A 26,281-nucleotide genomic window follows, 5' to 3' on the forward strand; every position below is an offset into this window, starting at 1 on the left:
TGACATTATCTTCTATTTAAAATGAATATTAAACATTTTTCAATAAATGGATAATTTTTCTCATAACCTATAGAGAACCATTCTGTTCTTCACGTAATCTTCTCTTGGGGTTCTTGATTATTGCTCATTCCACTTTGAATGAGCTACTATTTGGGGGACATCATGAAGTTAATCAGTGCACCTGTCACCTGTGTCTCCCACTCTCACAGACACGGGAGGGTCTGAGGCTAGCTTTGCTTTCTTTGTTGTCTTATAGAAAAGAATTTACCCACATGACCCTAGGAAAAGAGGGAGGGGGGCTACTTTTCTCTGTTCTCTTCTAAATCCTTTTTCTTCACGGTTCCCTTCAGGTGAAAGGTAAGGCAGAGTGGTAGGTGATGTGGTTAGGGATGGCCCTCTCATCAGGACCAGGTAATGTAGCAGCAGCCCATGAGGAGCAAGCATGGAGAGGAAAGGTGTCTGGATCATGCTGCAAAAATAATGAGTAGCAGTTAGCACCCACCACTTGGAGCTGAGACGTAAAAACATGGATACCAACAAATGAATCCTCCTGTTTGGTTCACTGTTGTAGAGAACCATTGTTGTCTGTGGATCGTGCTTTTCTTCCACTGTGTCTAATTCACTTGTCTTTTTTTTTTTTTCACTTGATTAGAAATGGGAGGAATTTAACCATTTATCTCAAAGAGAACAGACAAGGATACCTCATCTTCTTCCATAAGATGGATATCAAAATGGACCTTTCAATTTGGACTTCCAAAAAGAGAGTCCCTTTACCAAAGGAAAAAAATAAAGGCAAAGAAACTTGAAGGATAGGACTCATGTTTGGCGACAATGCTGTGTCAGGCCTAAAAGTGCTCTATTTATATCATGTGTTTAATCTCCCCAGTAAACTCTCATCTACAGATCAGGGAGGCTAACAATAAAGAAAAGTTACTTATGCAAAGTGTAAGTAAGAGCAAGGAGGAGATGGAACTAGATTTTGGACCCAGGTCAGCCTGGCATCAGAATTCCCATGCCCTTTTCTAGTGGTTTCCTTGACCTCCCTTAAAGTATCTATCTGAAGTCAAAGGTCAGGAACAGAGGCATTTGGTTTTCCTTGTGCTGATACAAGGTGAACACAGGACCGTGATTTGGCTTAGAACGTCCAGTGGGTTCAGCTGAATCAAGCAGTGTTCACATAATCCTAATGATAGCTTTGATCCTCATGAGTTTATGGCATTCCCACACCCAGCAAACCTCACAGCTTTGTCCTGTTGACACGAAAAGGTACATCCCCATCTCCAAAGCCACTCTTATTCTTTAAATAAAAAAAGTAACTGGAGGGGCACCTGGGTGGCTCAGTCGGTTAAGCATCTGACTCTTGATCTCAGCTCAGGTCTTCATCTCAGGGTCATGAGGAGGAAAAAAAAGTAACTAGAGTATGCACCCCCGTTAATGTTGTCTCCATTTGCAAACCATGACCAGCACATTCTCTGTTCAAGTGGAAAGGGCAATTACTAGGTAAATTTAGTAATGCTTCCGTGGTGTGGCAGTTGGAAAGACAGAAGAGAATGGGTTTTGGAGACTTAGTATTAGACTTGAACCTTCCTACCAGCCCCCAGTGTCTCTAAAACTTCAGGCAACCTATTAAAACCCCCCACGTCTCTCAGCTACAGCACCCAGAAAGTGGAGAAGTAGGGGAAAATTCATAGAAAGATTCAGAGGATTGAATGAAAATGTGCATAATGCCTTCAGGAAGCCTCCCAGCCTGGGCTGGCAATCCAGAATGTTATTTATTATACTCATGTTAATAGTATAACATGAGTCTCTCATGTTATGTTAGAGACTTATTATCATATGGGACATTTAAATGAGAAGTTAAATACCTCCAAGGCACTTTTCATTCATTGACACCCATCATTTTTCAAAGGCTCCCATTCAGGAGAAGTTTCATCAGGGAGAAATGTTCCATTTGGAAAAAATTGACAATAATCCATGTCCTCACCGTGTGTCCATGTTTTCTCCTGTCTTGCACAATCCATCTCCTCTGGATGTCCTTTCTACCACTTCTATTCTTTCTATTCATTTTCAGGTTATGCCATTTTCAAATTGATATAAGCCATAGCTCCCTCCTGTTACTGAATAACATTTAGAGAGTCTGGTCTCAGCCAATCCCAAGACCAGTATTCAGCTGGGATGGAACCTGTCATCAAAGGGCTTAAATTAAAAAAAAAAAAAAAAAAAAAAAAAAAAGATGCCCAATCTGGAATCAGATTTATCATTACTGATTACAGTCAATTCTTGTTATTTGTAGCAGTGATGTTCTAGAACCCTGAGTGGCGAATACCAAGCCGTTGTTCCTAGGGGAAATATGGAGCTAATTAAGTTCCTGCAAGTGTCTGGTTAATTTTCATTAGCCAATTAATACATAACTTTGTTCTATGTGTGTTTCTGTTTAAAGACACTTTATTTGATGTATATTGTTGATTCGCTAACATTGAATTCACGGCCAGTGGCATCATAACTCCTGCCTAAACAAAGCTTCTGTAACACATGCACATTCGCACATTTTCCCATAAGGCACCTCACAGCCTGCCTGTGCGTAGGAGCACCAGCCAGAACATAAGAACTATGCCAAGAGGTCATTTCAAATGGTGAAATCACCGAACAAAAAACACAAAAACAAGGAAAACATGGAGCTAAATAGACTGCAAATGGGACGCCTGCTGACAGCAGGAGAGACTTGTCTTGTTCAACCTTAACTGGGAACATGCCCATCGGGTGACTCAAATTTCTTGCCACTCAGTGAAAGTCAGCAAGTGACCATGAAAAGTGCCATGGGTATTGATTCTGGGGTTAGAAATAAACGTTTAATAAGTAGGCAAATTGGCAAACACAGATTCTGCAAATAATGAGGATTGGCTGTATATACTTGATTATATCAAAGTAAAGTTTAAGTTTTCTCCCAAAAGAGAATTTTATTATTCTGGGGGTGGGAGTGGGGGGTGGGGGATAGGCTTTTTCTCTCAAGTCTTGACTGTTCTTTAAACCATATACCTGTCATTTTCTCCATCTGTTTGCTCATTTTCCTCATGGCATTCGCTTTTTGTCTCGTAAGGTACGATGAAGAGAGATCTTATAAGAGAAGTGTGAGGTAAAATCTCCTGAGCTACAATTCATGCTGGATCCTGTGTGTGTGTGCTCCAGTGTCTTACTCGTGGGTGACCTCAACATGCTACCTGAGTGAGAGGTCGTTCTATCAGTCCCTTGTCGTATACCATTCTGGGTCTTTGTCTTGTGTGTAAAGCTGTTGAGGTCAGCCTGTTCGGCAACCGAAACCCACTAAACCAGATACACCCTTGACTTGGCCCAGGCTGCAAGCTAGCTCTCACTGTACCCAACAGACTGATGTGGATGTTTTCAGCTTTATTCAGCCAGCATGTTTCTGATCTTCTTGCAACTTGTATATCTTACCTTCGTGAAAGAATTTGCAAAGTAAACGTACAGAAACACCAAATGGGAGGAAATGGCACCATGTCTATAATTGAAGGAGCGTGTCTCAGTGCTCCCAAGGATGGTTTTTAAACGCACATATGCTCCACTTATGTTTGGCTCCGCTTTGCTGGGTGACTGTCTCACGCTGTGCTTGCTTCTTTTTTGTTTCTTTTCTACACCGATAATTTTTGCTCATGCAGACTGGATGAAGAGCTGAGGGAAGCATCAGAAGCAGCTAAGTAAGACTTGGTTTTCATTCAGCAGCTGGCGTGATGTTGGCTTGCATTTCAGGAATGAATTGGGAGAACCTGCATGCCTGGTGTTTTATTCTTGCATCCTGATAATAACACTGCACCTTAGATATTCCCTTTGTCCCATGATAGATTTCTGGTATTCATTCTACAGTCCATTTTACCCTGTGATCTTGGTTATCTTAAGGAATGCATTTGTTACTATTGTTTAATTTTTTTTTTTAATGCATACTGTTTTAGCCACCACAGCCCAGGAACACATCACAGGCATTGCCAATAGCATAACATCCAGATGATTGTTAGATATTTTGATGCAACAAAAGCTTACTAATTCATACTAATGGAGAGAAGTGATGACAAGTTGAAACTTGGAATATTTTTGTAGAATCAATTTCATGACTTTCCGAGGTTTTTTTAAACACATTATTTAGTGACTTAGAAATATTGCTTAATGAAATAATGCTTCTGAGCTTTTTGGATGAATAGAAAAAGAATCATTAGTCACTATTATTAAAGGATAATTTTCAAAAAAGCAAAATCTTAACTTTAATACAAATATAAAATGAATACATGCCAGTAATTTTATTCAATTAATTACTTAATGAAGGAACCAGTAAAGTGTTAAAACCAGTTCAAAGAACATTTGCGAAGCTAGATTTCATTTGGTAATTTATCAAGGAATGTTAGGATAAATGGATCAATGCCCGACAGGGCAATAAACTGTAACCTAGGATAAACTTCTCCATTGGGCAGAAACTATTTGCATCTCTGTTCAACAAAAATGTACAAGTTAACCTCTTTCCCCAAAGAGTTGTAAAATAGCCCATCAATAGAAAGTCAACTCAGCATTGCTTTGAAAGAACATTCAGTAATTGCCTTTTCTTATTTCCAAGTTCAAAAACTGATTTTCCTGACACTATATGTCAAATATAGACAAGTACTATTTGGAATGTGTATTATATTAAAGCTTCTCCATTTCAAATGTTGCTTACACTGTTAATTTCTATGACTAGTTCCCATTTTAATAGATACTGCAAAAGCAGAAACCCGGGCAATGTCCAAACAGCTATAAATTTCTGAATAAATAAGTTATTTTTTTCTGTATAGGTGTAAATGCCAATTCCTCCTGAGAATAATCTATTGAGATTTTTTTTTCTACAGCACATTTTTATTGTAGGTAATCTGTAGAATTATTTGCCCATAGGGTGGATGTTTTGGATTAAAATTCAAGGAAGAAGACCATCTGGCTGTCTCAGTTGGAAGAGAATGTGACTCTTCATCTCAGGGTCATGAGTTCAAGCCCCACATTGGGCATAGAGCTCACTTAAAAAAAAAAGACATTAATTAATTAATTTGAGAAAAGATTTTTGCCTTAGAAATATTAGCATTAGTATAGTTTGGTGTTGCAATATTCCTGTCTTTTTTTCAGTTTTCTTTCAAGATAACTGTCACCCCTTTACACTAACAATACTCAAAAAAGTATTTACATTTCTACTCTAACAGAATCCTCTTAGTCTCAAACTCAACTGAGACAAACCAGAATTTGGAAAAGAAAGGAAGATCTTAGGAACCAAGAAACCAGATGTTTGCGTAATGTGCCCCGTTGGCATTTATCTGTACTCAATTTGCATCATGTCATGAGATTCCCCAGAGACAGAAAGAGCAATGATTTTCTCTTTCAGATAATTCCCGCCCCCCCCCCAGAATAGCATATTTATAAAATTAAGGAGGTGTTTTCCAGACAAAAGGTTGAGGGGAAGGAAATCAATAATTTTTACCCATTGTAAAGCCATATTGCCATGTACTTTCATTAGTACCATAAAATCTTGCCTCCTGCAGTAAAATTTCCCTCCCTCCATATTTCTGCCCTTCCTGCTTAGCTATCCAGTAAAACAGTTATCATTTTGGGTTTATTGTGTAGCTCTTTTTCCCTCTCCAATTTTTCCGTCCCTTCAGACTCCCTCCCCAGCTATCTACATGGTCTCAGATGGTCCTGAGATGACTTGATCTTCTTCCTGAAGGAAGCACCAAGCATGCCCAGCACACAGTAGATGCTCAGTAAATTTCTGCTGCATAAATTGACAAATGTGCATAAAATTAAGTTCATCACTGTGGAGCAGTGAGTCTCAGACTTCACTGTACATCAGAATCACCTGGAGCCCTTTGAAACACAGCAACCTGGGCCTCACCCCAGAGCCTCTGATTCAGCGGGCCCAAGAATCTGTAACTCTAACCCACTCCAGTGATGCCAATGCTGCCCATCTTAGGGTCACACTCTGAGAATCACCACCTTAAAGGAAATGCCTGAATAAAATTAACCAGATTTGTCTTAGGAGTCTGTGCTCTTCCTTTGGATTCAGGGGATAAGCTACTCGTCTGAATTCACCTCCAACTGATTCTACTTCTTTTGAAGGTGACATGACATGTGTGAGAAGTGGAAATATATTTGCACAAGTGAAAATGTAAGGGAAAAGAATTTTACTCTGTTGGCCCCACAGATGATTGAAATAACTCTAAGTCTTACCATTTCAGAATACTAACTACATCTCCTTAACTACCTTTTGGCCTCTGAAGTGGCTCCCAAATCCTTGGACAGACTATATATGATGATTTGGGGTTCAGAAAGCATGGTATGGCTAGGTTCTAGAAGCCAGGTAACCCAGACCCACCCTATGCTTCCACATGAACTTTATTAGAAAGCTTCAGGCTGGTTCTAACTTAAGGCAAACATATACCTTGCGAGGGAACAAAACCTATCTGTTGTTTTGCTTTATTTTCAAACATTCTCCTACTCACACACCTCTTCTTAATTGACTTTCACAAAGTGATTTCTTCAGCCTGTGTTTATGTTTTCCTTAAAACTTGACATCCGTTCAGGAAGGAAAATATTAGCAAAGGACTAGTTGTATGTAGAAAGCCATTCTCATTTTGAAAATGGTAAAGAATCCACCAGTTGTCTTCAGGGTGACAGGATTAAATGGATTGCAAATTGCTGTTTCCATTGGAAGGATTATGCAAAGTTAAAAAAACAGAAAAGCTAGATTCGGAAAAATGCCCTTTCTTGATGCCATTCCGGCTTTGCTAGGTTTTTCTAGCATACTGTCAACACTTGCTTGACTGTCCTTGTTCACTCAAGTTGCCAAATATCCTCCATAAAAACCACCAGTGAGAAGGGTGGATGGGGAGGAGGGAAGCCCTCTGTCCTTCCCAGTGAGATAGCCTTCCGCCATCTCAACAAAATGCCTAATGTTAATAACTGAACCTGTTATGTTCAAACAGATATATTAGCTTATGAAACAAATCATATTATGAAAAGAACTCTTTCATTTAAATAGATCCATAGAGGAGCTCCTGGGTGGCTCAATCAGTTGAGCATCTAACTCTTGGTTTTGGCTCAGGTCATAATCTTAGCATCCTGAGGCTCCATGCTGAGCTTGGACTCTTCTTGAGATTCTTTCCCCACCATTCCCTCCTTCCTCCCTCCCTCCTCTGCTCTTTTCCCCTGCTCCCATGCTCTCTCAAATAAATAAATAAATAAATAAATAAATAAAATCTTTTAAAATAAAAAAGATCATAAAAATTTCTTTAAATAGTTTGTCAATAATAAAATATGACCAGAGGGGAGAAAGTAAAAGTTGAAATGTACTATTTATCAGAAAATATAAAGCACATGCAAAATTTGCTTACAGAGGAATCCCACCAATAAGGAATATCATAATCAGCTAATATTACAGCAAAAGCATAAACGTGTGCATACATCATGACAAAACTTTTATTTCTTTATTTCATATGGTTACATTTTTCTTTCTGGACACAGTTTAGGTTAATCTTAGAAATCACTCCTATTACCTGAACACAGCTCAGCCTTAAGTATCCTGTAATAAGGAAAGCTGACACTGGCATTTTTTTCTTTTAGTCTCTAGGACAATCCTCATTCTTGTGCAAGCTGAAAGTTAACTGTGTTCATGTACATATAAAATTAGGCTGCTTGAGAGGAATTGTCCTTGGTGTATAACGTATGTTATTTGGGTTACAAATAAAAATTTGTAGTATCATGATCTCTAAATATGATAGATTGAAAAGCCAGGAAACAGTAACAAGACCAGAAGAGACTACTGGAGCTGTTTGGAATTTCAATCTTCCTTTTTAAACTTTTAAATCATGAGCAGTGACTATGTTTCAAAACTGATGGTAAAAGAATCAGGCATAGATGTGTTCCATATTAGCAATGAGACATCAAACGGTTTTAAATGCAGGTGTCTGTTGTCCTTACAAAGTGGTAACAGTGGAGAAAATGTTTACTTGCTTCCTTTTTTTTTCCCCTTGCACTCAGAACTAGCTGCCTTTACAATGATCCAGAAATGTCTTCCATGGAGAAGGAGTAAGAATTCACCATCATAACATCTATGTGGTTACCTATAGCATTGTAATGGATGGGCTCTAAAAGAAAACAAAAATACATCAAGGATTGGGTAAACTCTGTTCAGATGTTCAGCTTTTAGGTTTTCTATTTCTCAAATCAGAACCTTAAAAGACAAATGTGCCAACTTAACACCCACCATCTCTTTCATGATCACTATTACATTCCCTGAGGAAACTTTAAGTCTACTTGGCATTTCATTTTCCAATAAAAAAATGAACAGAAAATGAATATTAGAGCCAGATGTAGGAGCATTTGGGCAGGAGGAATGCAACTCTGCTTTCTGAATTACATCATCTATTTTAATTAGTGAAGTTGGCAGTTACATTTGAACTTAATATTTCGGTGGATGGGGGAGAAGATGTCCTTGTTTTAAAAATCCCAAGAGGCAAGAGTCTGGATGGAACTTTAGGAATGAGCTAGTCTATCTGGCCTCATCCTCTGTGAGTAACAGAAGTCAAACACGTAGTGAGTGCTCAGCATGTACCAATTCCATGTGAAAAGCCTCATGCACATTATCTGATTTTTATCCTCAGAATCAGCCTATGAGGTACGGAAAGAGTGGCATAGACAGAAAGAGTGTCTGACCAGTCCAGAGTTTTACAGTTGTAAAAATGTCCCAGAGCTGGGATTTGAATCTGCAGTTCCTGGCCAATGGTTTTGAAATCAGAGAGGTGGTCATAATTCTGGAATGGGTGTACAGCCTCTGATTTAACTTTGGTTAGACTAGGAGAGAACAAAATTAGTTCCCTAAGAGAACAGAGTTGATTGTCAGCCAAGTCAGTTTCAGGGAATAAAGTGTGGTCACCCACATGCTCTCAGAGGGAACCTGGCCACCCAGCTGAGAGCTCCTAATCTGATTTGAGTTGTGGAGAATTTAACCCTGTCCCTTCAGGGAATCCAAGAGGGGCCAAGATGGGATGTAAATGTGTCGGCTATTGTCACGTTTTGCTCTCTTTGGACCTCCTTGCCCTCAAAGTCCGAAGCAAGGATGGAAAATCATGGTCCAGCAGTTCTGTGGGTGCATGATGAACTTACAGTTTAAGGAAATTTATGGACAACCCCAGAGAGAAAGCCCTCACGAAAAGAGTAAAGAACAAGGGCTGTAAGGGGACCTCTGGAAATCACAGAGCCCTTTTTCTGAAGGTTTCGCTTGCCCCACCTCTTTGAGATGAAGGCAACAATTGCTTCAAGCAAATAGCCACATGGATATTCTGCAAGGCAAAAACTGAGAGCCTCAGGCCACCTGCATTCCTTCTGCACATCTCGCCTCCCTCAGCAAAACAGCGCCGGCTAGAGCAGAGTCGCAGGCCCGCAGCTCACGAGTGCGTGGCGGGGTTGCCAGTGCCCACGGCTGCAACATCTGCGGGCTTACCCACTCCTCGGCGTGTCTTGTCTGTTTGGCTCCTTGTGTGTATGTAGGGCTCATTGGGTTGGGGGGAAAGGGCCAAGCACTGCTTTACGTTTGGAGTCATTGCAGGGCTGAGCACGGGGGAGGGAGGGATGCCGCAAAGGATAATGCTACTTCCCACTTCTAGAACATTCTTCACCATGCCTTGTCTTTCCCAAGCCCTTACCGCGCACCTGATCCCAGCGCAAAGGACGCGATCCAGGCTGAGGGGCCAGAGTGGCCAAGAAGTTCTTACGCTGACTTCTAGCCCTGGATTCCTGGCTTTCATTAGTATAAGATTAAGGGGCTTCGTTTACCTTTGGCTCCAGTGCGGAAGCATTTTACACCTTCTGTAGCTAGTTTAGAATGGATCACCTGCAACGGCTGTTTCAAGGAGCTCATTCAAGCCAAGAATAAAATGCAATGTGCGCCTCTCCTTTTCCTTAGAGAAAGAAGGGGAAGTTGTGCCTATCCCTGCCTTCTTCCTACATAAAACACAAGAGCGTATATCCATCATTAAACAGTTATCGTCAGATATGTTTAAGGAACCTCGTTTAACACGTGAGAAGCCAAAATGGCCCGTAGTTTCTATGTCTCACTGGAAAGTTGCATATAGAAATTTCAGCCCATGTGCCCAAAGGTGAGGGATATTCCTTTTGTATTGTAATTCTGATTCAAAGTAAATTTTCCCCCAAAACTGTACTATTTTAAAAAGTATCTCCAGGTGCTTGTCTCCTTCACTTTCAAGTTTGGATTTTGTTTGTTCATGTCCTAAGGCTTGCATATGCTTTTAAAATATTTTTACATAAATAAAAAGTATATCCAATCTAGGGCATGTGGTACTATGTGGGGAGATTTAAATTAGCATTGCTGGTACTTCATTGGCCCCGCAGGACAACTGTCAGTTTTTACTCTTCAGTGTGGCTTTCTGTATTTACTTAAAAATCATCCACTTCTGACTATCCCTGGCTTCTTCCATAAACTGCATAGTTTCAGTGTTTCAGCTTTTTGTTTACCAAGAATTGAAGGGATACATTTCTAAAACCCTAGAAAGTTTACCAAAAAGTCATTATGGGGGTGCTCGGCTGGCTCAGTTAATGAAGCATGTGACCCTTGATCTTGGGGTTGTGAGTTTGAGCCCTACATTAGACATAGAAATTACTTAAAAATAAAATCTTTTAAAAAAAAAGTCAGTATGAAAAATGAGGTGTTTCAGAATAGGCATCCTGGTGTGTTTTGTCTGTTTTCAGATTTTTATCAGGGCCCATTTCAAAAAGATCCTGAGCTACTACTAGTATTCTACTACTACTAATGCTACCACTACTACTTACAATTGAAAACACTTGAGACTGAATCCTTAGCAAGCCTTGAGAGAGGTAGATTCTATTTGACTGATACAGATATAGAAATTTAGGCAAGGTAGGTAGCTCGGCCAATGCCCTGAGCTAATAGGTGGTAGACTTGAGGGCACTTCAAAAGAAAGATATTTCACTCCTGTAAACTAGATGGGCAAGCAGCAGTGTGGGTTACCAATGGCTTTATTTACAAAGTTGCCCCAAGGAGCCCCACCCCCAACCCCCCACCCCAGCTGCTATAGATCCGACAAGCAAAGCACAATGACCTGTGCACACGGAAGGGCCAGGAGGGCAGATCTAAGTGACATCCACAGATACTTCCTAAATTGCCTTTTTCAAATGGTGTTTTTCTTTGTTCGTGGCTGAAATTCTTTTGGGTTCTCTTCTCTGGCAGGTGCCAGGAATTTGTGGTAAGTTCACTAAAAGCCAGTAGAGAGAAAAAAGTTGCCCAAGGTCTTTGAATATTTTCTAGATGATTGGAAACCCACTAGACTTTCCTAAAAACAACCTTTTCTTAGGTTATAAGAATCCATCTCAATCAAATAGGCTAACTCATGTCAAGCAAATTCTTTGGCTCTAGTAATGTTGGGGTTTGTTTTTGTTTTGCCATCATTTCATTGTTGACCACATTCTTGCTATGTAGCACTTACCAGATGTTACTTATTTCAGGCAGATGGTGTATTTGCCCCACTGGGAAAGGTCATTTATTGGAAATAGGTAGAGCCCTTATTCCCAAAATGCAATAATGTTCCTTAATCCACTTCTGAAACAAGCCCTCATACATGTCTTTTGCCTCCCTAGATCATTTCAAGAGGCGTAAAATGCTTCCAGAAATAGTTTTGTAGGAAATAAACAGATTCCACATTTTAGAGAAAGCCCTGACAATGAGGGGGAAGGTTGTGACTTACCAGGTGTTTCTAGCAGAAGAAACTTGCATGATTGATTTTCAGTAAGTCCTTTGAGGAAAAAAAAAAAAAAGCGAACACCTGCCACTCCAAATCATCACTAAATATTTTGTATTCAGTTGTTCATATTTCTCATTGTTTTCTTCCTTTTTTTTTTTTCCCTAAGCATTGACCTGAAGCTAAAAGGAAAGCCCTAGTTGGCCAAGTCGGAAGAAGAGGATATTTTTCTGCTTCGTGTTTCTGCTGAAGCGTATCTACCTGGAAGAAACAGGGCTGATAATACTTTGTTTCCATTTTGCACTACCTGGTGCCATTCTAAATTTCTAAGGGGAAAAACAGTAAGGGAATTTGTTTACTCTTCACATATTTTATGAAATCGTGTGTATTTTCCTATTTTGCCAATTACGTGCCTCAAAGATTTTAGTTGAACCTTAGCAAGAAAAGAGGACCTTCCATTTCAACGTTTTGTTAACCCTTGGTGCAGTGGTATCTCATCTCTTAGACTGGTGTTGACCAATCAGATACCTTCCATCAACTATTAATCATGAGTGGGTTCATTTCCAAAGATTAGCTGGATTTCTCCTGGGTGATTGCTTTAGATTTAAAACACCCAGGGCTCAACACTCCCTAGGCAAGCTGTCCCCTGTGTAACTCTGCCTTTAAAACCCTAGGCTTTGCTTAGCACAGATGTAAGCCAGACACAGGTGGGAATCCACCATCAGCTGAGCATGCCCACTTCGCTCTTGTCCACGTGAATTGTCTCTAACATCTCAAAGAGAAGCCAGGTTTTCTAAATCACATCGGTTTTATTTGTCACATTAGGTGTCGCGTTTTCTGGGAATTGGTCTTTCTAAAAATCATTATTTCTCCAGTGATTGTTGAAGACTTCCACGCTGATAAAGTTAAGGATCCATGTTGGCATTTTTTGGTAACTGTCTGCACTTTGCACTGTCAACTTAGTTCAAAATGTTAAATTTTAGGGGCCAAGGATTCAAGTGTAAGGTGGTCCACTCAGAAATTCATTATTTGGTAACCTTCATTTTTCTAAAGCTCTCCCTCACATGTGTTGTAAAAAGTAATCTGCCTTCAATCACTTTAACTTGATCAGAGGTTTAAAATTACATATGAGTGTGTACTATCATTTGCAAAAATCTGTGTAGTCTTCATATGCCCTTTAAAATTCCAACATGATTTCAAATCTGTGGGCCTCTAGCAGAGTGGTTGGCAAAGCAATGGCCAAATTTAGCACACCACCTGTTTTCACATGGCCTTCTCCTTAAGAATGGCTTTCACATTTGGTTCGAAAAAGATTTTTTTAATGTTTCACGACACACGGAAATTATTCAAATCTCAGTATCGGTAAATAAAGTTTTGTTGAAACATGGCCATACACGTTGGTTTACAAACTCTCCGTGGCCACTTGTGCACAGCAACAGCAGAGGTGAACAATTGCCAACAGACCACGTGGCCTACAAAGCCTAAAATGTTTACTCTCTTTATAGAGAAAGTTTGCTGGGCCCTGCCTCCTCCAGCGCACTCACTTTCCTCCCCTTTCCCATTTGGATTTGCATGTTAGTTTCTGTAACAGAATATATAAGTAAGCCTGCAAACCAATCTATTCTTTTAAAAGAAAATTTTGACATCCACAGTCAGTAAAGTAAATAGCCTGCTAAAAAGACATGTAGTCCTGACCACAAAAGCGTGGCTCAGGGTTTGTTTACATGACCTCAACTGAAGCTTGCTTAGGAGGCTTTTGGGCTGTTTACAGGTGTTGTCGAGGTCCTGAACTTACTTTGGGGACCATTCTTATTTCCTGGTATCACCTGTTTCTAATAAGCTAGCAACAGTAAAAATGTAGTGGACACCAGGATTTCACCATAGGCGTAGGGTGGTAACCACATCTTGGAGAGCTGCCTGGGGAACTTGGGTCCTGGGTGTTCTGAGCTTGAAACACCTTAAGGTAGACCTCTTTGTACAGGTGACTGAATTTTGCTGACCTCATTCACTTCCTGTCTCCCACTCACCTTCCAGATATGCTCTCAGACACCCAGGTCAGCGCCCTTTCCTCCATCAGCCATAGTTAACCAAGATCCTCCTCTGTCCCTTTCAACCGAGCATCTTGATGAACTGTGTTCTTTTGGGTCCCCTCCCTCTTAATATCTGTTTTGTCCAACAGATAAACCCTAGATCATACCCTCTCTCTCAGCCCAGCTCCACCTTTGGAAGCCCGAATTATGCCTCTCCCAGAGCTTAGTGTTGACATAAGACCAGTGACCTAATATTCCGTTGGTTCACCCATTGACCACTGTTGCTGTGGCACAGTTATTAACAATGCTCCCTTTTTGCTCAGCCGTGTCCCATCTTGGAAAATGAATTAAATGGTTCCCCCCAAGCCACAGGAAGGAATGAAGAAATCAGTGTTGTGTTTAGTTGGTGCAAGCCAGAGGACATAGAGCTACTGATAGAGAAGTCCTATTAGATTCAGCCGGATACGGCAACAATCTTGCCTTTCACATTTCCCTTGAACTTGTCTAGCCTGTTCACAGAAAACAACTCAGGTGGTGTCCGTTTGAAGCTTCATCTTCAATTTCAATGGAAATTATGAGCCTTTCTCCCAGTCATTGATTTTGTTTGGGCTGTTCTGTGGGCTGCACAACCATTCTGATAGGCATCTGCTATTTTATTATCTTAAAAAGATAAATTAATGTAACTGCACGTACTAGAGAAAAGCCACTATGTAAATTCAGTCCACGTAAATAGAATTCTAGAAGAATCCTGAAAAAATAATCCCTCAGCAGATAGGTAGACAGATGTAAACATTCACATCAATAGCTATCTAGCTCTTGCATTGTGAACATTCTTGCTTTGGTTCTGACTTCTGGGGATGCTTTTACACTTTTCCTGTAGGTTTGTAGTTAAGGGCACCAGGGGGTCCCGGGGTAAAGTCTTGTTTTGCCAAAGTGGCAGCCGCTCTTTGCTTAGCTCCATTAAGAAAGACCACAAATCTACATAGAAGATACCATCAAGGAGTGAAAAGGTTTTTTTGAGGACAATAGCGAGGTATCGAAGAAAACCTGAAGTTCCTTATTGAAGCCATGCAATGTTTTGTGGGGTTACCTTCTAAGATACACATGTGTGAAGAAGTCACTACTCTAAGCTTTTGTGTTATTAAGATGTCATTTTAAGTATTTGGTTATGGCACTGCGTTCGCAACTCATCTAGTCATAATGCCTCAGCAGTAGTTTGCTCCCTTAGAAACATTTAGATGTGCACAAACTAATCTTTTATATATTTAAAAGTTTTTCTACCATGTATTAGATTGCTCAGAATAAAGTATCTATTAGACTGTTTTGGTAAATAATTTCTCTCTAAATAGCGTGGATTAATAATATAAAGATATGTAACAACACCATATAAAATATATATATATAGCATCTCTGTTATAATTCAGAAATAAAAATTGATTCCACAAGTCATGGGCTTTCTTTTCTCCGTGTCACTGAGAATCTTTCTGTAGCTTCACTTCTGCAGAAGACTTATGTGGATGTCAGTGTAGCTTGGCACTTGGTACTTGAGGACAATACTACTTTTGGCTTTTGTGGTTACTTGATTTTTATCCACTTCTCCTTTCTCTGTCCTTTGCCTTTTGGGGGCATGTGTTTACTTTAAAATCAAAATACATTAGATGGCATTTTATTTTTAATTTTGGGTTCCCCCCAACCACCACCACTTGTACAGCCTTCAGGCAAAATCAGACTTGGGAATTAACCCCTGTGCTGAAAAGAAAAGAAAAGAAAAGAAAAGAAAAGAAAAGAAAAGAAAAGAAAGAAAAGAAAAAAGAAAAGAAAAGAAAAAGGAAAAAATCTAATAAATCTGTATCTCTGCCTCTCCAAAAGTAGTTTGAGTAATCAAATGGGCAGCTGCTCTACAGAAAGCAAGGCATTGCATGTTCTCACGATCTAGGTATGAGTCCTGGTACCCAATGAAGGTAAGAAGGACAAGAGAAGACGGAGAAGTGATTATGGTCAAATGAAGGGCATGACACTGCAAGGTAAACTGTTGTACTCATCCTCCCCCTTTCCCTAACAATATTAATGGGAACTGGAAGAAGGCTAGGAGTCCAGCACTGGGGGGAGACGATTAGTAGAGAGTGATGAATACACCCTGTGGCATACTCTACAGCTGTTAGAAAGCAACAAACTACGCATTCATAGAGCCACACTTAGAGGTAGAGTGGAACAAGAAAGAAAAACTCAATACAACTCAAAAACCTCAATAGTGTCATGTATGTAACTTCTAAACCTACACATGGGGATACCAATGCTACATATTATATAAGATGCATGCATATGCAGGGATTTGGCACACTCATTAGTTAGGGTATGGGGTGGCTCTAGGAGTAGGGATCCAGGATGAAGTGGGGAGTCTCATTAGAAGCCAAAATTGAAAAGAATATGTTATGTTCTGACGAGATCGGGCACGTTCAGTGTGGTATGGCTGTAGACTGAATATGTTATGTTCTGAAGTTAAAAGTAAGGAAAATAAAACGTTAAGTTTTCAGCCATAGATCATAGAAAAGCTGTGTCAAGGCTCAGCCAAGGGGCTGTTTCTTCCACAGCTTCTCTTGCAGTTGTACCGTCTCCCTGAGTTGGCAGCATCAGTGTGCTTGCCAGAGCCACCCCGGGTTCCATCACCCTGTACGGTCGCGGAGAGTTTAATTAAGCTGGGACCTTTTGGTTGTACAGACCAATCCCCACACTGCTGTGGGTTTTGTAGAGCAAAGAGATTGCTTTGTGAGGCTAATTTTCCTCTAGAATTTCACTCACATTCATCCAAAATAAGTCCCTTAGGTCAGGAAAAAATTATTTCTTTTTGCTATATGATCTTTTTAATGATAACTTAGATGGCAGGCACCAGTCACTGCCAACTACTATCTTCTCTAGCCTTACCCCTTGAAAGGGGCCTGCACCCTGCTGCTAGTTCATACCCTCCTTGTGAAAGTCTTCCTCCTTAGATTGGTGAACTCAATTCCCATTGTTGCCTGTATTCATTATCTATTACTACAAAACAAATTATAGTCAATTCTCCTTATTTGAGGTAGTTATGTCCTATAAAGTCACTGAGAAGGCTGAATTAGCAAATGCTGACCTACTGCTCCTCAGTTACAGGGTCAGGCTCCTTTGGGCCGCTGATCATATTGTTCCCATGAAATGATCAATACATAACGTTGTTTAATGTGTGTTTCTGTTTAAATACGCTTTAATATATTTTCACTGCTTCATTAACAATGAATTCGCAGTCAACAGCCTGAATATAACTCATGCCTGATTGAAGTTTATCTGGTACATGAATTTTTGCCCTAAGGAGAAATTCCTGTGCTTAGGAACACTAGCATTTCTGCTCTGTGCTTGGAGACCATTTAAAACAGAGAAATCAACAACAAAAATCACAAAAATGCACAGAACATGGCACTAAATTGAGCCTGAAAAGAACACGTGTTTACTGTATGAAACCAAAACAAGAAGCAGAACCTTGCCTTGTTTGACCTCAGCTAGGAACATGCACAGCAGGCAATTCAAAGCTTTCAGTATTCTACACATGTCCACAAATGACCCTGAAAGCGCCATGAGTATTGATTTAGAAGTCACTCATAAGTCTGAGTGAGTAGGTGAATTTGCAGTGTGGAATCCTTAAATAATGAGTATCAACAATCTGCCAAAATTCAGCCACCTAAAACAAGCATTATTATTTCAGTTTCTGTGGCTTAGAAATCCAGATACATCTTAGCAGGTCCTCCACACCAAAGTCCCACAGGCTGCAATCATAGGGTGGGCCTGAGACTCAGGCAAAGTTCCACTGGCACAGAATCTGCTTCACGTGGTTGTAGGCAGGGTTCAGTTTCTCCAAGGTCATTGAACTAAGGCCTTCATCCTTTGCTGGTTAACTAGAAGCTGCCCTTAGTTCTTTGACTCTTGGGCCTCCCCAATATGGCAGCTTATTTCACTGAAACCAAGAAGAAAGGGTCTGCCAGCAAGGTGGCAGTTACCACTGTTTGCAACCTAATCACCAAAGTGATGTCATGTCATTTTTGCTGTATTCTATTGATTAGAAGCAACTTACTAGATCCAGCCCTTGTGTAATAGTCTCATTTCTCAATGTTTCTCTTTTCTTCCTTTTTTCTGTCATTGTCTCATGACTTCAAGTAACACATCTCTTCAGGTTATTCAAATCTTGGTTTCAGTCTCAACCTCCAAACTCTCATGATCATTTGCTCAGCTGGTCTCTGTGTCCACTATAATCCCTGAGGGGGAAAAAGTTTCTCTCCCTTATCTGACCCAATGAGACCATTTCTCTACTATCCCAGGGCCATTGAAATCACATATACTGCTATTTATATGCTGGTTCTGCTTATCAGCTGTATTACTTTGGGCTAGTTACTTAACTGCTTCAGCTCTAGTTTACTCATTTTTTAAAACTGTGTATAAAACTCTCATCTTAGCTATGTAAGAGTTAAATGGGATTTAAGTGCCCAGAGAAGCCATGCAATATATATTCATTTTCTTCCCCACCCTCTTTTTTTTTCTTCATCTTTCCACATACCCAGCCTTTCCTCTGTTAACATGCCAACTTCTCCCAATCCTTGCCAACCCCACCTTTAGTTTCTGTCAACTCTGTCAGCTTCTTGTTTCCTACCCTACCCAGTCTTCTAAATAGACTAATTCTCCTTAATCCTTCCTCCTCTTCTCCCAGAGCTATTTTAGTCCATCTCTCTTACTCCTCCCCTACTTTGTTCCCAGCTTTCACTTCCTATTTTTGCTTGGTTTACCTCTGTTTTCACTGTTTGGAAACAACCTCAAACTTGCAAGAACAGTAGAAGAAATTACTTTTCCTCAAACCCTTGAGAGTAAGTTGTTTACATAACACCTCATCACCCCCAAATGTTTGATGTGTTTCCTACAAACTAAGGACATTTTCATAACCCAACATAGCTATTCAATCAGGAAGTTAACACTGAAACATGACTACCACCTAATTCACACATACCATTCAAGTTTTACCTGTTGTCTTGATAAATGTCCTTTGCAGCAAAAGGGTCCAGTTCAGAATCACACATGGTGTTTTTTCATTTCTCTTTAGTCTCCTTCAATCTGAAACTGTTTTTCAGCTTCTCTTCAACTTTCCCTGTCCTACAATCATGTGAAAGGTAGGAGATAGAGACACACAAATAAATGGAACTCATGGCAAAGTAAACATCAAAGAGAAGACCAGGTACAGCACTAGCGATGTATATATAGGACACCAGGAGATATCAGATTCAGATGTGCAAGGACAATTGGTTCTGTGTTGAGATCCCAGTGCTATTACTCACCAACCATGTCATCGTATGTCACATTAAGGATCAAGTTTCTAAAAAAAAAAAAAAAAAAAAAGGATCAAGTTTCTGCCAAAATGTTATTTGTGCTTATGTGTTCAGGTGATGATACCGGGAGACACTGTTTTCCTTCTTCTTTCCTTGTATTCCTCCGTATCTTTCAATTAAAAAAGATGGTCATGAATTACTTATAATGATGGCAAAGAACCAATATGAAACTATACAAAGTTTGTTCATTCTGTTGATAAGAAAATTTTTCTGAATACATTTGGTATTTAACAACGTATCTGAGGACACATTTCTCTATAGGCTCAAATACTACTCCCATGCCTGTAAGTATCAAATCAAGAATAATTTCAGCAATAAACTCTGTCAGTTGCTGTACTCTCTGCCCCAATATTTTGTCCCTAATACTCCCTGAGAGGCTTCTAAAGGCATGTACGTAGCTCTGGACAGCAGACCAGACTCATAAGCTCAACTAGCTATATTTCTTTGACCTCTGACCAAGCCTAAAGTTTCTGCCCACAAGCCTCTCCTTTTTCTCTCTGTTCCACTCTTTTTATCCCCAGGCTAGAGACAGCAAGAATAATTGATTATGCTGCAATAGAAGGCAAGTCCATCTCAGAAAGCTATCTGCTTCTCATTTTTCTTGTAGTTGATGCAGCGTTGGACAGAAAGACCTAGAGTCCGACTTACAGACATATGAGCTTAATGGACTCACATGTAGAAGAATAAAGAAAGGGTAGAGATGAGGACTGATGTGGTCCACCTATCTCATGTCAAAGTGAGTCAGAGGTGTCTTCAAGTTCAAACTTAGAGGAGGGGGGATCCCTGGGTGGCTCAGCGGTTTAGCGCCTGCCTTTGGCCCAGGGCGTGATCCTGGAGTCCCGGGATCGAGTCCGCGTCGGGCTCCCGGCATGGAGCCTGCGTCTCCCTCCTCCTGTGACTCTGTCTCTCTCTCTCTCCCTATGTCTATCATAAATAAATAAATAAATCTTAAAAACAAACAAACAAACTTAGAGGAGGCAGGAGACACCAAGGACCAGCCTTCCAAAACTGTGGCTTTTTGTGGTCATGAGGAACGTCAATCTTCCCAAGCCACTCCTGAGGAACACAGGAAGAAAAAATAGCTTCCCCCCACAAGTCCTTACTTGTGTTAGTATGCCTTTTGATGATAAGATGACTTGGAAATTGAAGCTCGCTTAAGATATCAGTAAGGGAAATACAAATAGAAACTTTTGCTATGTTTCTAATTTTAATTTTCCCCCAGATACATATTTTAAAAGAATTTTAATATAACATGTGTTTGCTGTCAAATTTTCAGACAAAGACATATTTAAAGGAAAGCCCTTTTGTATCCATCATTTATCACTGTGACAAATGAAGCCCAAATTGGGTGGCTTAGAATAACAATCATTCATTTTGCCCACTCACCTACAATTTGCTCAGGACTTTGTAGGAATGGCTCATCTCTGTTCTGCACAGCATCTGCCCGAGCAGCTTGGCTGGGGGCTGAAGGGTCCAAGGTCAAGTCTGACTAACCTGGATGGCTAGTTGTTTGAAATGTTCAGCAAATTTAAAGCTACAATTTTTCTGAGGATACATATTATCTGTGTAGTTTTATTTATTTATTTAAGATTTTATTTATTTATTTGACAGAGGAGAAAGAGAGCACAAGCAGGAGGAGCAGAAGGCAGAGGGAGAGGGAAAAGCAGACTTCCTGCTGAGCAGGGAACCTTATTTGGGGCTTGATCCCAGGGCCCTGAGATCAGGACCTGAGCTGAAGGCAGATGCTTAACTGACTGAGCCACCCAGGTGCCCCATAACCAGGTGGTTTTAAAGGAAAATGAGAATTGTAGTTAAAAGGAACAAAGTGACCACCTCTCACTTCCTAAAATACAATTCTTGAAAAACTGCAAACATGACTTACACACAAATATAAAATGAATGTGTCAAAGACATACTTCAAGCATTAATTAATTATGTCAAGTGAGATGTTAAGACTGAATAAGTGGATGAGAACCGGGGTTATACAGAGTATATCACGAATGATCAGAGGAATTTGCCAATAGATGTATACAATCAGTATACTATCCAATAAGGCAATAAAATGTTATGTTTGGAGTTACCATTTCTACTGGTGGAATTCAATTATGTCTTGATTGAACAATACACATTTCTGGGGAATTTATCTCTGTTCTGCAGTCTTAGCCCGTGTACAGAAAGAACTGTCCCTCCACGACCCTCCTTAGCCAAGATGGGTATGTGGCCTGGCCTCGCCCACTGGAGCATTCTGCGTCCCAGGCAAGAGATTAGGACATGACTGTGTGGCCCCGCTGGAGTCCAAATGACAATGAGATTTCGTAGAGACTTTTGTGAGAGCCGCCACATTCTCCGGGGCACTTGAATCTGGAAGGCTTTGGTCGGAACTTGCTGGTGGACATCCTGGTACCACACAAAGCCTGAAAATGAAGAACAAAATGAAGAACATTTGGAATAATGCAGACAAACAATAGAGGGGGAACAGCACGCTGATGCCTGATTGCCACCCTAATCCCGGACTTCTCAGTTGTAGGCAATAGGATTTCCTTTTTTTTTTTTGTTTGTTTGTTTGTTTGTTTGCTTAAGGCAAATAAATAGAAAAGGACTCCTGGGGCACTAAGAGGCTCTATAGCTTCTTTGCTATCTGAGGGGCCTTGGGGCTTGTACCCAGCTCCTGAGACTATGCTGTTGATATTCGGTGCCCCAACAAATGCATCACTTCACCCCATCAGAAGTCCCGGTTCTACTGGGGCCCTCACACACAAGACATTGATGTATGTGGATTCTTCTGCCCATTTGTCCTCAAGTCCCTGGAGCCTCTGCAATCTCAGGCCACTCCTCTTTCAACCCAGTGACTCCATCTGCACACTCTCTGCTCTTTCTAAGGAACACACAGCTAATTTCACCTCCCACATAAGAGCCTAAATACAGTCGTGCTACCAATGCCATGTAACTTCTGACTTGGGCTGGGAAACACACACACATGCACATACATACATACACACACACACACACACAAATCAACAACTGGTGGTCAGCAGCCTCCAAGAGGACTCCCCGCCATCCCCGCTTCCTGTTATTCACGCTTTGTGTAATCCTCTCCCCTGGATTGGGGGCCGGACCTAGTGACTCACCCCTAAGAAGCAGAAAACAGCAGAAGGGGTAAAATGACACCTCCAAAATTAGCTTACCCAACAACAGTGACATCTATCCTGTTTGCTTTCCCTCCCTTTTCTCTCTCACTGCTCTGAGGGAAGCCGAATGCCATTCTGTAAGCTACCCAACAGAGAATCCCATGTGGCAAGGAGGTGACAGCTAGGACAACAGCCAAAAAGAGCTCGAGGCTTGCCAAACGCCATGTGAACGAGTTTAGAAGCAGAGCGATCCTCCCCAAGATATGCCTTGAGATAACACTGCAACCCGGGCCCAAACCTTGGGTTCAGCCTTGTGAGGGACTGTGAGCCAGCGAGGCAGCTGATCCCTGACTTACTAAAACTGTGAGAAAATAAATGTTCCTTGTTTTAAGATACTAAGATCTGGGAGCACCTGCATGGCTCAGGTGGTTAAGTTTCTGCCTTTGGCTCAGGTCATGATCCCACCTGGGATGGAGCCCCGAGTCGGGTTCCCTGCTCTGTGGGAGATGCTTCTCTCTCTCCCTCTGCTGCTCCCCCTGCTTGTGCTCTCTTTCCCTCTCTGTCAAATGAATAAATAAAATCTTAAAAAAAGAAGATATTAATATTTGGAATAATTCATTATATAGCAACAAATAACTAATAAACCACCCTTAAGATCAGTAGCCCCGAAATTCTCTGGAAAAGAGGACAAAATTACCTTTTCTTCCCTTTGACAGTCTCTTCTGGCAGAAAGTAGGAAGCAGCAATAAATTGCTTAGTAAATTACCCTGTGACAAGCACGAGCAAATGACCTGCAGGAACGTAAGTAGGTATAAAAGATCTCTACGGAGGGGAATCACCACCATCTGTCACTGACAGTCCAAACTCCGTTTCATAGTCAAGAACAGCCACACTCCCTAAACTGCATGATAACCAGCACCCTCCTTCCTGTGGAAGGAACAGAGTCTGAAGCTCACAGGAGCCATGGAGAAGCAGCTGCCCCAAGACCCTAAAATGCCCCTTGGCATTCCTAAAGAACCCCAAACCCGTTCCTTTGGTCACAAGGGAAAAAGTTGGTTTCAGTTGGGGTTTCCAGGGATAATGGAAAGTCCTCAAAGGCTTGAACTCACTCTTCCTCCCCTACCAAGGGGCCTTGCCCCAAACCTGGAGATTCTGGGGTGGTTTGGAGAATTAAAGCTTCCCGTGAAGGGCTGCCTCCAGGAATAGGAGGTCCGTACACAGTCCCACAGATTACTCTGTGGTCTAAGAAGCTGGGCTCTGGGGACTCTGTGATGGTCTCCACCACTAAGGTCTCAGTACATTCATGCATAGTGTGCCCCCAAAATCAGGTGTGTGTGGGGCAACACTTGGTGTGTGTAACCCTGGGGAGCCCCACTGCCTTTGTGTCTCGTGTCAGCACCACCTGCAGTCTGTATAAGACAAATTAGAGTCTGGATTAGTACCAGGCTATGGGCCCTGGGTGTGGACAGAACACATGTGAAAACATTTTCTGGTCAAATATGCCCTGATCACTCTATCTTTATTCAGCAATGAGCTGAAATGAGTTTTCCTGCTTTTGTGGACTCTTGTATTTTCCCATATGGGCGAAAGTTGGAAAAGCGGAGGAAAAGCCAGTGCTGGAAACAGAGTAAGACTAGAGTGTTTCTCCTGGTTGCTGCCCTCTCGTCACTTGAGACAGGTCTTGTACTAACCCCTGGGTATGGAAATCCGAACTGGTTATGACTATGGAAAGAAGCAAAATCTAGGATCTAATAATGACTTCCTAGGGGACCCATGGCCTGTCTCTGAGGTGTTTTAATGCACCACATCACCTTTGATGAGCCTCAGGAATATGAAAAAGATCACCAGCAGGGAAACGCATACCTAATAGAGGGTCACTGAGTATCTTCTAACTTCAGTTTGGAAAAATCTAATTAAATGATGGCAAGAGACTTCTAATTTCCAGTCTAGCATGTAGGGAGATGGAAGTTATCTTTCCTGTCCATGCAAGAACACAAACAAAAAAACAAAACAGAAACTCATATGCCATCGAACTGAAATCATAGGACCAACAGCCACCCTTAAAACTGAGGTGACAGAAAGGCAGATACAGAGAATCACACTTCACTGGAGCAGAAATCTGGGAGCAGAGATCTCCAAGGGACAGAGCACTAGGGCAGGAAAACCTAAACTGTGACTGGCAAATTGCTGGAGGCTCAGTGTGGATGAGCCTGAGAATTGGAAATTCTAAGGGGTGGGCGGTCAGAGGGGGAACCCCACACCATCATGAGTTTTATCACCAGGAGCCCTACCAGATTCGCAATGAAGAGCAGACAAAAATGCCCTAGTGTTTCCAGCCAGAGGAGGGGAGAGTAGCCATTTTTATATACACCCAGCATCATCTGTTCTTCACAAGACCTGCCCTCAAGAGGGCCCAACTTCCTCAGGTTTTTACCAGAGCCCAAAGGACCTGAGAGAAAATAGGCCCCTCCCTCACCAGGCTTCCTGTCTCACCTAAGAGGGAAGAAGCAATGCAATTGAGAAGCACTGGGGAGGGCCACCACCCCAGGACACAGGCTCACTAGAGACTGGGACCTCATCATGGGAACGTAGAGCACTTCCTCCCTCCCCACACTTCACCGCCCTATCAGCAGGGCTCCTATACAGCAGGGGAATACAACCGAAAGAACTCTGTGTTTCAGACAATATTTAACAAGTCTCTAGGGAGACCCCGAAACAACAGGGGTGACACAAACAAAGACACCTGAGAAGGTTAGCCTCTGACGTGTATGTACGGTTACAGCAAACAGCAAACACAGCCCGACGCTTAGCCAGACACACAACACCTCCCACCCATTTTCCTCAATTTCTTTTATCCACTATATTATCCCTAGTTTTCAAGAAAAAAATTACAAGTCATCCTGAAAGACGAATGAAATGATGGATTACAATGTTATTGACTAGATTATTAAAAGCAGAAATGAGTCTTCCCAGACCCTAGGCTATCAGCCTGCCCTACTTGACAGGAGCTAAGGGTTTTTTTTCTAGGACCACAATCTCAGAGTTCGGGTGGGCCAACAGCCTGGGGGGAGCCAGGAGAGCCACACTGTGGGATCTCCTCCACTCCTCTAAGTAGAAAGGACGATGTTGCTAGGCAGAAGGCTCCAGTGGCTTTTTCATTACACGTACATGCTATAGCCCTAAAGACGGGCCCCTGACCTCGGGCTTAGGACCTAAGTCCACCTGCTTAGAGCTTGGAGTCTGTCAGACTGAAGCTGGACTTGGCAGCCCGGAGTCTAGCCAGCCTGGCTCCAAGGGAGACTTGAGTGGCTCTAGCACGATGGGCCCAGAGTGGAGATTTGTGAGTTGGTCCTACAGCCAGGGCCATCCACTCAATCCCAGGGCCAGAGACTGGGTCTACTCTCTTCCCTGGCCAAGAGCCTCTAGACTTTCTAGATTGGGGAAGCAAACTGGGATCCATCACAAAAATGGGAGCTTATCAAGGCTGGGCCCTTCCCCTCACCTCTCCAACTGTCAGCTAACAAATGCAACTATGGCTTTTTCACTAGGTGAGAGATTAAGAACCTGAAGAGGTGAGGTGAAATGAGGAGATTGGGTCAGGGACCCAGTTTGGTTGGATAATAGGTTTTAGCATCTGGGCAAGCTTTGTGGCTAGGAAGAAATGTCACATCATGGAGTGAGAAGCAAGCGGTTAAGAAATCAAGATCCAGTGGCAGAGACACTCTATGGAGAGGGAGAAGAAAAGGACAGTGATGGGCCAGATGCACAGTAGAGGCCAGAGTTGAGGAGGCCCAGGTTAGAGGAGGCCGCAGCAGGGGAGCTGGGTGTCCCAGGGGGACACAGCAGGAACAGTATCATCCCACGACACAGGAAGTCCAGCTTGCCTGGTCATTCTGCGGCAATCTTCGTGGAAAGTTTGCGGAGAAAGACCTTTAGCA

General features: G+C 41.7%; 1 protein-coding gene and 1 long non-coding RNA gene across 6 annotated transcripts in view; one reads left to right on the plus strand and one right to left on the minus strand.

The window, feature by feature from the left end:
* PRUNE2 (prune homolog 2 with BCH domain) overlaps nucleotides 1-15,267 on the plus strand; it is a 256,690-nt gene extending 241,423 nt beyond the window's left edge. Inside the window, exons 17-19 of one of the 4 annotated variants that reach the window (XM_072837709.1) lie at nucleotides 3,675-3,713; nucleotides 8,059-8,106; nucleotides 11,962-15,267. In XM_072837709.1, coding sequence (XP_072693810.1) covers nucleotides 3,675-3,713; nucleotides 8,059-8,106; nucleotides 11,962-11,992 — 118 coding nt within the window. In that variant the 3' untranslated portion in view covers nucleotides 11,993-15,267. Of the gene's footprint in view, nucleotides 1-3,097; nucleotides 3,134-3,674; nucleotides 3,714-8,058; nucleotides 8,107-11,961 lie in introns of all 4 variants that reach the window. The other 3 variants (XM_072837712.1, XM_072837716.1, XM_072837717.1) reach the window with 3 other exon arrangements.
* Nucleotides 15,268-16,659: 1,392 nt separating this feature from the next.
* Nucleotides 16,660-26,281, minus strand: part of LOC140639426 (uncharacterized) — a 49,612-nt gene continuing 39,990 nt past the window's right edge. Inside the window, exons 4-6 of one of the 2 annotated variants that reach the window (XR_012036151.1) lie at nucleotides 20,602-21,629; nucleotides 18,854-19,202; nucleotides 16,660-18,096 (exon numbers count right to left, since the gene is read on the minus strand). This is a non-coding gene — a long non-coding RNA (uncharacterized lncRNA). The remainder of the gene's footprint in view (nucleotides 18,097-18,853; nucleotides 19,203-20,601; nucleotides 21,630-26,281) is intronic. The other variant, XR_012036155.1, reaches the window with a different exon arrangement.

The sequence above is a fragment of the Canis lupus genome, chromosome 1 (genome assembly GCF_048164855.1).
Source record: "Canis lupus baileyi chromosome 1, mCanLup2.hap1, whole genome shotgun sequence".
NCBI lineage: Eukaryota > Metazoa > Chordata > Mammalia > Carnivora > Canidae > Canis > Canis lupus.